Raw genomic sequence first — 11,659 nt, forward strand, 5'->3', positions numbered from 1 at the left:
TTTTAAAAAAATGAAGACATCCATCACCAGATCTGTTATTCCAGTCATATATAAGAGGCAGTCAAATGAAAACCAAACACCTGTTGCAACGGAACCATGGAACTGTTCCATTCAAAAGTAATCACCACATGCATTAAGACATTTATCCCACTGGGATACGAGACAATCAGCTCCTGTTTCATAGAATGCAGTCAGCCACTGATGGCTCCACAACCACACCCACTCTTGGACTTTCTTATCTGACTGAAACCAACATCCACACATGTCTTTCTTCGGGTTGCCAAAGATGTGAAAATGACACGGTGAAGATCTGGGCTGTGAGGATGTTGCAGTGTTTCCTAACCAAATCCCTAAAGTGTAGCCTTTGTCCAACTAGCAGTGTGGGGGTGGGCATTATCATGCAACAAGATCATTCCGTCCAACAGCACTTTGAGAACCTGAGGGCAAATGGCAAAGCCAACAATGGAAACATCCCACATATCCCCCACAAAAGAAATTCAAAGCTGTTCACATAAGTTCCAGTAAGGTCATGATGACTTTCTTCTTTGACTGTAGGGGCTCTCTACTCATTGAGTTCCTTGAGTGTGGAACCACAATCAAAATGCAGCACTATGAAGAGACTTTGCAGAAAGGGTGACACATCATAAAGTCAGAATGCTCAGGGATGCTGTCAGATGGAATCATTCTATGTGCATGATAAAGTCCTGTCCTACAAAATCAGATGAAGGCTGCATCTCAGTTATTTGGTTGGAAAACAGTGCAACATCCTTCATACAGCCGGACCTTTCAACACATGATTTCCACATCTTTGGTGACCTGAAGAAAGACATGCATGGGTATTGGTTTCAGTCAGATTTGGTAGTACAAGAGTGGGTGCAATTGTGGAGCCATCAGTGGCTTACTGCATTCTATGAAACAGCAACTGATCATCTCATCTTTGAGTGGGACAAATGTCCTAATACATATGATAATTTCTTTTTGAGTGGAACCATAACTTAGTCTCATTGTGGTGGGTGTTCAATTTTCATCAACTGCCCCTCATTATCTATAACTAGCCAACAGCTATGTAAAGGACACAGCAGTGTAAGGTACATGGCAGACCTTCTATACAACAAGCTACCCAAAAACTTAAAGTCAAATAGACAAGGGTTTAGAGAAAAATTAAGAAACCTACTTTGTAAGAACTGCTTTTGTACAGTAGAATGTGCACCTAATATAACAAAAGTAAATCTTTGTAAGAAAATAACTGTTTTAGTTCATTCTAAATTTATTTTTCTTATTATGCATCTAGAAGAACCAAGTTAAATGTTTCCTTAAATACTATCAGCTTTTAGCTGAATTATTTCACTCTACAAATGTAACTGTTGTCTTCTTTAATATGAGCTAGTCATAATATTCATAATCCGCAATTTGTAGTCTAGTGGTTAGCATTGCTGACTCTAGATCACTGGATTACGGGCTTGATTCCTGACTGGGTGTGCATTTTCTTCACTTGGGGACTGGGTGCTTGTATTGTTCTAATCATTTCATTTCATCTTAATTGATGTGTGAGTCACCAAAATGGCATCAAATAGAAAGACTTGTACCAGGTGGGTGAACACACCCAAATGGGGTTTTCCAGCCAATAATGCCATATGATCATTTTATATTTATACAAACTGTAACTGTGAATTGTCCCATATCCTTTTGTAACAACACACATAAGAATTTCTGGGATCAATAAGAACTGAATGAAATAAAAATGTTCATCCATGTAACTGTGAGAACACTACAGTTACTGCAAAGCTTCTGCAAGAGCAAAATCAATAAAAATCTATCTTTTTCTTTTCCAAACTGAAAGTCTATCCAGCTTGCAGTATTTTAATCATTTACTGTGACATTCATTGTTCTTTTTAATGTACTTTATACTTGGTTTTAACTTGCTTGAAGCACTCAAGGTAATATGGAGATCAGCTATGTGATGTAATTTGTTTTTCTTTTTCTTTTTTTTTCTGTACACAGAAACAAAATATAGAGATATGGATTCGACCAATAACACCTGTTGTCAATGAACAGTACTCTTATGCAGTTGCATTTGTGAGTCTACGAACAGATGGTATTCCATATCCACTGCAATTTACTTTACAGGAGTTGAATCTCAATAATCCCAATGGCTACACATTTCAGGTATTAAAAATCTATTGTAGTCTACATTACATAATTTACATATTATTTCTGAAACATTAAGTAAATACAGATAAAATAAATGCACTTTTTGTGTTGTAGGAGCTCTTCAGCAGCAATGACACATTCATTATCAGCCAGAATGACACATTGCAGTTCAGAGTGGTGCCAACAGGTAACTGTCTGCTCCCAGTATGACTCATAATTAACTCTCATTTCAGCTGCTTCTTTTTCTTCAACTAAAATACTCTAACTAAGATAACATATCTTTGCTAAAACCACAGTTCTATCAAACTATTTGACTTAACATTTGTAAAATTGTACACATTTATGATTATGTACATATACACCCATGCTCATAAATTAAGGATAGTTACAGAATGTGGTGCCACACAATGTGGCACTACACAATACTGGCACTAATAGCATAGCACATAGGGAACACACATGACATAGATCTGTATGTCCACGGTATTGGTGATAAGTTGAGAAAACCGTCCCGAAACACACGTGCTACAAAATGCCACTGTTTCCTGTGCATGTACTCTGACATCAGTATGGGATATGATCACCATGCACACATACACAGGCCACACAACAGATTGGCATACTGTGGATCAGGTGGTCAAGCAGCTGCTGGGGTATAGCTTCCCATTCTTGCACCAGTGCCTGTTGGAGCTCCTGAAGTGCCGTAGGGGTTTGAAGACGTGCAGCGATACTTTGACCGAGAGCATCCCAGACGTGCTCGATATGGTGTAGGTCTGGAGAACAGGCAGGCCACTCCATTCGCCTGGTATCTTCTGTTTCAAGGTACTCCGCCTCGATGGCAGGTCAGTGGGGCCGTGCGTTATCATCCATCAGGAGGAAGGTGGGACCCATTGCAGCCCTGAAAAGGTGGGTATACTGCTGCAAAATGACGTCCCGATACACTTGACCTGTTACAGTTCCTCTGTCAAAGACACGCAGGGGTGTACATGCACCAATCATAATCCCATCTCACACCATCAAACCATGACCTCCATACAGGTCCCTTTCAATGACATGAAGGGGTTGGTATCTGGTTCCTGGTTCACACCAGATGAAAATCCGGCAACAACCACTGTTCAGACTACACCTGGACTCATCCGTGAACATAACCTGGGACCACTGGCCCAATGACCATGTACTGTGTGAATAAACCATATCTGTTCAGTCGTCTATAGACTGTGTGTCTGGAGACAACTGTTCCAGTGGCTGCGGTAAGGTCCCGAGCAAGGCTACCTGCAGTACTCCATGGCTGTCTGCGGGCACTGATGGTGAGATATTGGTCTTCTTGTGGTGTTGTACACTGTGGATATCCTCTCTGCTGGAATTGTTGCCATAATCTTGAGATCACACTTTGTGGCACACAGAGGGCCCACGCCATGACCTGCTGTGTTTGACCAGCCTCCAGTCGTCCTAGTATTCTACCCCTCATAATGTCATAAATATGGGTTCTTTGAGCCATTTTCAACACACAGTCACCATTAGCACATCTGAAAATGTCTGCAGACTTACTCACTGCACCGTACTCTGACATGCACCAACACACCTCTGCATATGTGGACTGCTGCCAGCACCACCGTGTGACAACCGCAGGTCAAATGCACCACATGGTCATATCCCGAGGTGATTTAAACCTGCAAACCATCTGCTAGAGTGTTGTTTCACCATGTATCCACATTATTCTTAATTTATGAGCATGAGTGTATATAATCACCAATACTACACTTAAAACATTGTGCTGTAGGAAAGTTCTTGAAGACTGTAAATACTCTGGATTAAAGGAGACCACTCACAGGAATGTAGAAGTTTTGATTGTCAATAGACACACACAGAAGAAAGAAAACTTGCTAGCTTTCAGAGTTATCCTTTTATGAGCTACAGTAAGTACACACAGGAAACGTACACACTCACACACTGCCAGTGCTGTAGTTCAGCAGGTGGACTGGTTGTGGTGGGGTACCGTCAGATGGGATGAATAAGGCGAGAGGGAGGTGGGATGCAGGGAGTACTGTGGCTAGTAGCTTGCTGGGAGCCAGCTCCTTTGCCAGCTAGGAATGGGACAGGGAGGGATAGCAGGTATATGGGCTAGGCATTTAACACACAATTGTAGAGGGTGGTGGGGATCGGTACATGCTGGAGTCTGAGACATGAATTAGGAGAGGGTGGCAGGATGGGGGAAGGGGAAACTGCTGGGTAAAGGGTGTGGGGACAAAGGGTTGCTTGAGATTGAGGCCAGGATGATTACAGGGGTGAAGGATGTATTGTAAATATATATTTTAACATTTAAGTGGCACACTGGAACTTGTGATTTGATGCATAGTTCATGCACAGTTCAGAGAAGGTGGAGGGGAAGACCCAGATGATCTGGATTGTGAAGCAGCCATTGAAATTGAGCATGTTGTGCTCAGCTGCGTGTTGTGCCATTGGGTGATCAACTTTGTTCTTGGCAAGAGTTTGGTGATGGCCATACATCCTGGTGGGCAGTTGGCTGGTAACCATACCAACATAAAAAAACTGTGCAGTGTTTGCAACAGAATTTGTATATGACATGGCTGCTTTCAGAGGTGACACAGCCTCTGACAGGGTAGGATGAACCTGTGAGAGGACTGGGGCAGGAGGTGCTAGGTGGTTGATTGCACAGGTCTTGCACCTTGGTCTGCCTCAGGGGTATGATCCCTGTAGCAAGGGCTGGGAGTGGGAGTGGCATACAGATGGAGTAGGATGTTGTGTAGGTTGGATGGACAATGGAACACTACTAGGAGGGATGGGAAGGATTTGTACTCAAGGTCAAGAAGCCCTAACCACATTCCTTCACAACCTCAGCACCTACTCTCCCATACACTTCACCTGGGCCTGCTTACCTAATTTGCCACCTTCTTGGATGTTGGCCTCCGCCTTTCTAATGGCTCCATCCACACCTCTGTCCACATTAAACCCACTAACCATCAACAGTACCTGCATTTCAACAACTGCCATTCCATCCACAACAAAAAGTCTCTCCAATCCAGACTAGCCATCCAGGTACTGTGTACAAGAACTCATTTGCCCTGTACGCTGAAGTTCTCATCAAGTTCTTCACAGAGAGGCACTATCCCACAGACCTAGTCCACAAACAGATTTCCTGTGCCTTTCCCCACACACCCCAAATCCTCCCACCATCCTCATGAACCAGCTACCAAGAAGTGTCTCCATAGTCAACCAATACCACCACAGACTGGAACAACTGAACCACATCCTTTGCCATTATCTAATGCACCCGCCCAACTTTCCCTTTCCCTGCTCCCCCTGCTTCACAGCCTTCCAATGTCTTGTCATGCCTCCATGTATTCCCTGCGGATTCCACCAGACAGTGCTCTTGTTTCCACCCAACCCACACTCAAAGAGCAGTTGACTTTAAAACTGAAAACAGATAAGGCAGTATCATAGGCAGAATTTGAGACCCAAGGCACTTGTTCTGATCAGGATTGAATCTACTTTGTGTGGTTGTGCAATGAACTAGGGTATGTGAATCATCTACTATTCTCACAGACCAGATACAAGACTTCAGTATCTGCAGAACGCATGACATTGCTGCTACTTGCCATAGTTGGGGTGGGTACTTCACACAATGATGATTCAGTAACAACTGGGGAACTGAAACATACTCAGCATGTGGCTGGTGCGGGTGGCTTTCAACTGAGCACATGACAACTTTTGGCATGAAGTGCAAGGCTAGGTCCAAGGAGTTTAACTTCACAGGACCACTCCCTGCTCTACTTACTGCCACTTGCAAGCAAACACATCCATCAGCAGGTCTGCCCATATGATACAATGTGTGTGCCCTTTATGGCAGATTTTTAGAACTACTCTGCTGTTCTACCCATGTCAGCTTATCTGCCTCCATTGTGACAGCCACTGGGGGTTATAATAAAAAGGCACAACAAAAATTCTTTATCAGGACATATGTTAATGCAAAGATTCATCTTCCAACAATGACTGCAATGTTGTTGTCAACCCAGAAGTGCACACTAGTATTAAATTTGATGTTCAACCACTTAAATGTATGTATGTGATCTGGAGACACTGTTTACATGATGTATGAATTTTTGTGCAATGTTACATTTTCTTTTATTAATATGGTATAATCACTTCATGAGTAGCTTATAGTGGTGACATGTATCAATCATTTATTCATACCCAATTTTTTTTGTAAATAGCAATTCACATGATGCATACGTATAGTGGAATAAGCATTCAGAAAAATGCTTTGTAAATGTGATGAATCACTGTATGGCAAAAAAAGAAGAAGAGAAAGAAGTTCAGAGCTGCATTTGACAGTAGTAAGATTATGAATGTGGTAGACTGCGGTTAAATAATGCAAGAGGTTTAAGAGAAGCTAGAACTTTGCTGGCTTTAATCGAAACATCTTCCAAGGGCTTCACTGCTCTGTTAGTCTGTGAACTAATTAAGAAGTTCAGGACCAGTCTGACAAGACAAGGAAAAAGGGCAAGTTCAGCTAAGTTGTGGTTGAAGATTAAAGGACCAAGAGGCCCTTCTGTTAGAAAGTGGTGACAGCAAGGAAATGTTCAAGTTAGTACAGAACTCACTGGATACAAAATATCAGGTAACAAATATTTTTAGGCCAAGTGCAAGGCTTAGCAGTGACACCTGGGTGAAGATCTTGGCAAAGAATGTTATGTAGTGATTATAGAGGGAGGGGGGGGGGGGGGGGGGGGAGCTGGGAACAGTTTCGACTGTAGCTTCAACCATGCAATTGAGGCTGACATTATACACTAATGTTACTTTTTGAGCTTTTTAATAAACAAAAGAGATCAATTTTTTTCATAACTAGTGTTTTACCCATGGCATCACCAAAGTATGCCTGCCTCCCTTTCTCTCCCCATCTTGTTTTTCCCCCATCTCTTTGGCCATCTCCTCCTCCCACCGCTCTCTCTCCACCTCCTCCTCGCATCCTGGATTACATATCTACAGTGATGAGAACTCCCTTGTCCAATATACTGAAGGTCTCACAAAGACTATCACAGACAGGCAGTACCCCCCACCCCCCAACCCCCTCAAATCTAGTCTATAGACAGATCCCCATGCCATATCCTCACACATCTGTAATCCTCCCATCACCCCCCAAGAAACAGCTACAAAGGAGCACCACCATCATCACCCATTATCATCCTGGAACAGAACAACTGAGACATATCCTTCACCAGGGCTTTAATTATCTCTCATCCTGTGCTGATAAAAGCTACATTCTACCAGAGATCCTTCACACCTCTCCCAAAGTGGTCTTCTGTCACCTACCCAACTTAAACAACATCCTAGTCCACCCTTAGACCACTCCAACTCCTAACACCTTGCCATAGGGACCAAAAGATCCACCAAATCCACCCACTAAGCACCTCCTACTCCAGTCTTCTTACAGACTTATCACATCAGGTGTCAGAACACCTGTGAAAGCAGCCATGTCATACACAAAGTCTGCCACAAATGCTGCATGGCTTTTTTTGTTGGTATTACTACCAACCAGTTGTCCACGAGGCTGAATGGCCATCACCAAACTCTTGCCGAGAATGTAGTTGACCACTGGGTGGTACAGCATACAAGGCCATGACTATACATGCAACACTGACACTACAATATATGCTGTATAACGTGGATTGTCAATGAACAGAACATGTCAAGCTAACATAAACTGCTGTGGTAATATGCATTTTATTGCATAATGTGATTTTTACAATGTAACAATCATCTGTGAGCCTTACATGTATGGAGCCGGCCGGAGTGGCCGAGCAGTTCTAGGCGCTTCAGTCTGGAACTGCGCAACCGCTACGGTCGCAAGTTCAAATCCTGCCTCAGGCTTGGATGTGTGTGATGTCCTTAGGTTAGTTAGGTTTAAGTAGTTCTAAGTTCTAGGGGACTGATGACCTCAGATGTTGAGTCCCATAGTGCTCAGAGCCATTTGAACCATTACATGTATGGACATGGACATGGCCATGTGCACAAGGTGCATTTTGATAGTAAACGGTTTGTTTGTTCCTGACAAACGTTTTGTATAATGTGCTACCTTTTTTTTTTTTCACTAACTTGACAACTGGCCATGAGGTTCCAGCTCACAATCAACATGTTTTGTAACAAAAAATTTGAGGACCTGTATGACAGCAAAATCTGTCAAAACCAGTTGCTGTAAATAAAGAAATACTTATGCGACCTTGGCCTTAGAAGGTTTTTATACTTAATTGTTTGAAAAATTTTCTGATTCAATAGACATTTCACTAACAATAAGTAAACAACTGCAATTCATGAGTAGAGTGGAGGATGAAATATAGTCTGCAAAATAAACCCCCCCTTCCTCTGACAGAAATGCTTGCAGCTCAAAGGGGCCAACAGCAAACAATAATGATATAAATAAAAAAATTATCTAAAATCTCATACTGCTGGGCTGTGTGAGAAGAGGCAACATTGTACAGAGATGAAAACTAGTGAAAAATATAATTTACTGATAGATTACAATTGAAGGCAAACAGAAAAATAGTTACTGTTATAATTTAACATAAAAAATATTAATATTTTGAATGCTAAAAAACAAAGCAGTGCTTCTAAATCCTCTTAAGATAGGGGAGCCAAAATATATGTAGCAGATTTGTTTCAATATAATTCATTCACTTGTTACATGAGAAGCCACTATAGAATACAACAAAGCAGAGAACACACAAATATTTTGGGATGTACTCAGGGGAATAAATATGTCTGTATTGAAAGAAGAGAGATGGGAAATGTTGCCAAGAATTTTGGTCAGTTATAGAATAGCAACAGTGATTAATGTAGTAGCTGTTGGCAACTTGTTTAGCAGGACAATGGCTAAAGGATAAATTGCTGGAAGCAGTGCAATGGCAGATAAATTCTTCTCACAGACATTTCCAGGCCTGCACCACAAGCTGTTAATGTCAGAACAGAGAGAATATTCAAGGATATTAGTAAAATATATGACATGGATCAAACAATGGAAACTCCAGGCTGGGATGTCTCCTAATATTGTTGACAAGGGATGAATGTCAGGTAGCCCTGGGAATACGGGATGCCACAATAAGCAAGGGAAAGGAAGGTAGACTTTTTCAAGTATATGAACAGGACATGAGATGAAAGAGAGAAACTGGTTTCTTTACAGTGAAGTATACCAATGATGGCCATTTACATCATAAACCATGGCTGCCACATTGTAACATGCTTTGTTGTGTGTGCACTACTCAGTGAAATTATTCTCCAAGCTATGGGTGCTCAGAAATTTTTTGTCAAACTATTTCCTATTTTCAAACCATCATTCTTGACTTTCGTATTTAGACTTTGGCTGTTATATCATCACAAAAAGAAATAACTGTTTTGAGTTGAAAGACATGAAATTCTAACTACTGCTTTTCTTTCACTTCTTTCAGGTGTGAAGTTCTACAGGGCTACTGTAATAGAATAATAGCATATTACCAATTTATATATACACAGAGTAGTCTTTCTTTTCAAAATATCAACATGATTTTAATACAGTTATCAGTTTCAAACAACTGATATTATCTGTGATAATTTTATACACAAAAATGAAATTTTTACTAATGTACAATTCAAATAGTTAAGGAAATACAGGTCTACCAAAGAGTACAGATGATGTAATGTTGTAAGACAATAAAATATCTACCTACAACAATGAATATTTTTTTCCTTTCTTTAGCGTGACACACAGTCTTTGAATTATGTACATACTTTAATACTTTTAATACTGTACATACTTTAATTCTTTTAATTAGTCACACATTTGCACCATTTTCTATATATCTGTCATTAGGAAAAATTATTTGAGATGGAGAACAATCAAATTGTATATTACCATAAAACACTGCAGCTACAATTAGTTTCCTTTGATGACTACATTAACTACTATCACTAATGATATTTAGTTTCCATTATTTGTTAAGATTTATTTACATTTAAAAATGTTATAAATTTTATCATAAACAGTCAGCATAAAATTAACTCAGTTGGGGAAAAAGACTTCTGTCTATCTATTAGCACCAGGTTTGTTCGAAACATCCCAGGACTTTGCCCACTAAATTTTTCTACACTTACCTTTCACTTATTGTATATGGTCTCCTTTGAAATACTTTCCTCGACAATCGACACACTGCTGCCAACACCGTTTCCACTTCTAGAAGTGGTCTTGTTATGCCTCCTGCTGGATTGCACAAAACGCTGTCTGCAAATTTTCCTTTATCTCATCTATCATCGCAAATCTTTCTCCTTTCAATGGGGTATTCAACTTTGGAAATAAACAAAAAAAGTCCACAGGTTCCAGGTCTGATGAGTTTGAGGATGAGCAGCACAGGTATTTCGTTTTTTATGCAGCAGTCATGGACTAACAGGGTTGAATGTGCGGGTGCATTATCATGATACAAGTGCCTTGAATCACCTCGCACTTTTCAGACCATTTCTTTCTCACATTTTCTCACAGGCATTGCAACTATTTCTGATAGTACCATTGATTAACAGTTTGTCCCCATTGCACAAGTTAATGATGAACTAATCCTTCAAAGTAAAAGAAAACTATTAGCATGGCTTTGACATTTAACCTGACTTGACAAACTTTTTTTGGTGTTGGAGAACCTTTCCCTACCCATTTTGAAGATTGAACCTTGGCCTCAACATCATAACCATAGACCCATGTCTCATCACCAGTTATGATTCTCTTAAGGGACATCTCATTCTCATTTGTGCAATCCAAAAGCTCTTCACAGATTGTGAGGTGAAGATCTTTCCAGTCTTGATTCATGAGTCATGGGACAAACTTGGCGGCAGCATGATCCATTCGAAGATGCTGTATCAGGATTTCATGACATAATTCAACTGAAATGTTAAATTCTTCTGCAATCTCTCAGACAGTCATCTATGATTGGCATGCACAGTTTCATTACATTCTTGACATGAGCTTCATCAGTAGACATGCTGAATGAGGGTGACCTTTAACTTCCACCTGGCCATTTTTAAGCCATGTGAACCATTTTTTACATTGTATATGGGTTAAGCACTCATCAACGTAGGTTTCCTGCATAATTTGGTGTATCTATGTAAAGGTTTTCTTGAGTTTCATGGAAAATTTAATGCAGATATGTTGGTCCTCTAATTCTGCCATCCCAAAATTTGCTAACTGTATGACACAATTTTCTACTCAATACAGCACTGAAAAATGGCAGTTATACATTAAACACAGAAGTGTGCAGGGATGCCAACTGAATTTCACTCCAACTTACCATTGGTACAAAATTTTTGAACAGACCTTGTATATAATTAACAATTATGTAAGCATTATGAATCATAATAGGTGTAATTATTGGGGGAATGAAGTTTTAGTTTCAGTAAATGTGGTTGCTACAGCGGTAACAGGGATTTGCAGACTCAGAATCTAAATATTTGGTTAAATTTTAGAAGGATAGGTCCT

General features: G+C 40.5%; 1 protein-coding gene across 1 annotated transcript in view; it reads left to right on the forward strand.

Annotated features, from left to right (window-relative positions):
- Positions 1-9,878, forward strand: part of LOC124622325 (alpha-N-acetylgalactosaminidase-like) — a 54,201-nt gene extending 44,323 nt beyond the window's left edge. The window contains exons 8-10 of the mRNA XM_047148002.1: positions 2,002-2,166; positions 2,266-2,338; positions 9,612-9,878. Coding sequence (XP_047003958.1) covers positions 2,002-2,166; positions 2,266-2,338; positions 9,612-9,646 — 273 coding nt within the window. The 3' untranslated portion in view covers positions 9,647-9,878. The remainder of the gene's footprint in view (positions 1-2,001; positions 2,167-2,265; positions 2,339-9,611) is intronic.
- The last annotated feature ends 1,781 nt before the right edge of the window (positions 9,879-11,659 follow it).

Source organism: Schistocerca americana, chromosome 7 (genome assembly GCF_021461395.2).
Source record: "Schistocerca americana isolate TAMUIC-IGC-003095 chromosome 7, iqSchAmer2.1, whole genome shotgun sequence".
In the NCBI taxonomy this organism is placed as follows: domain Eukaryota; kingdom Metazoa; phylum Arthropoda; class Insecta; order Orthoptera; family Acrididae; genus Schistocerca; species Schistocerca americana.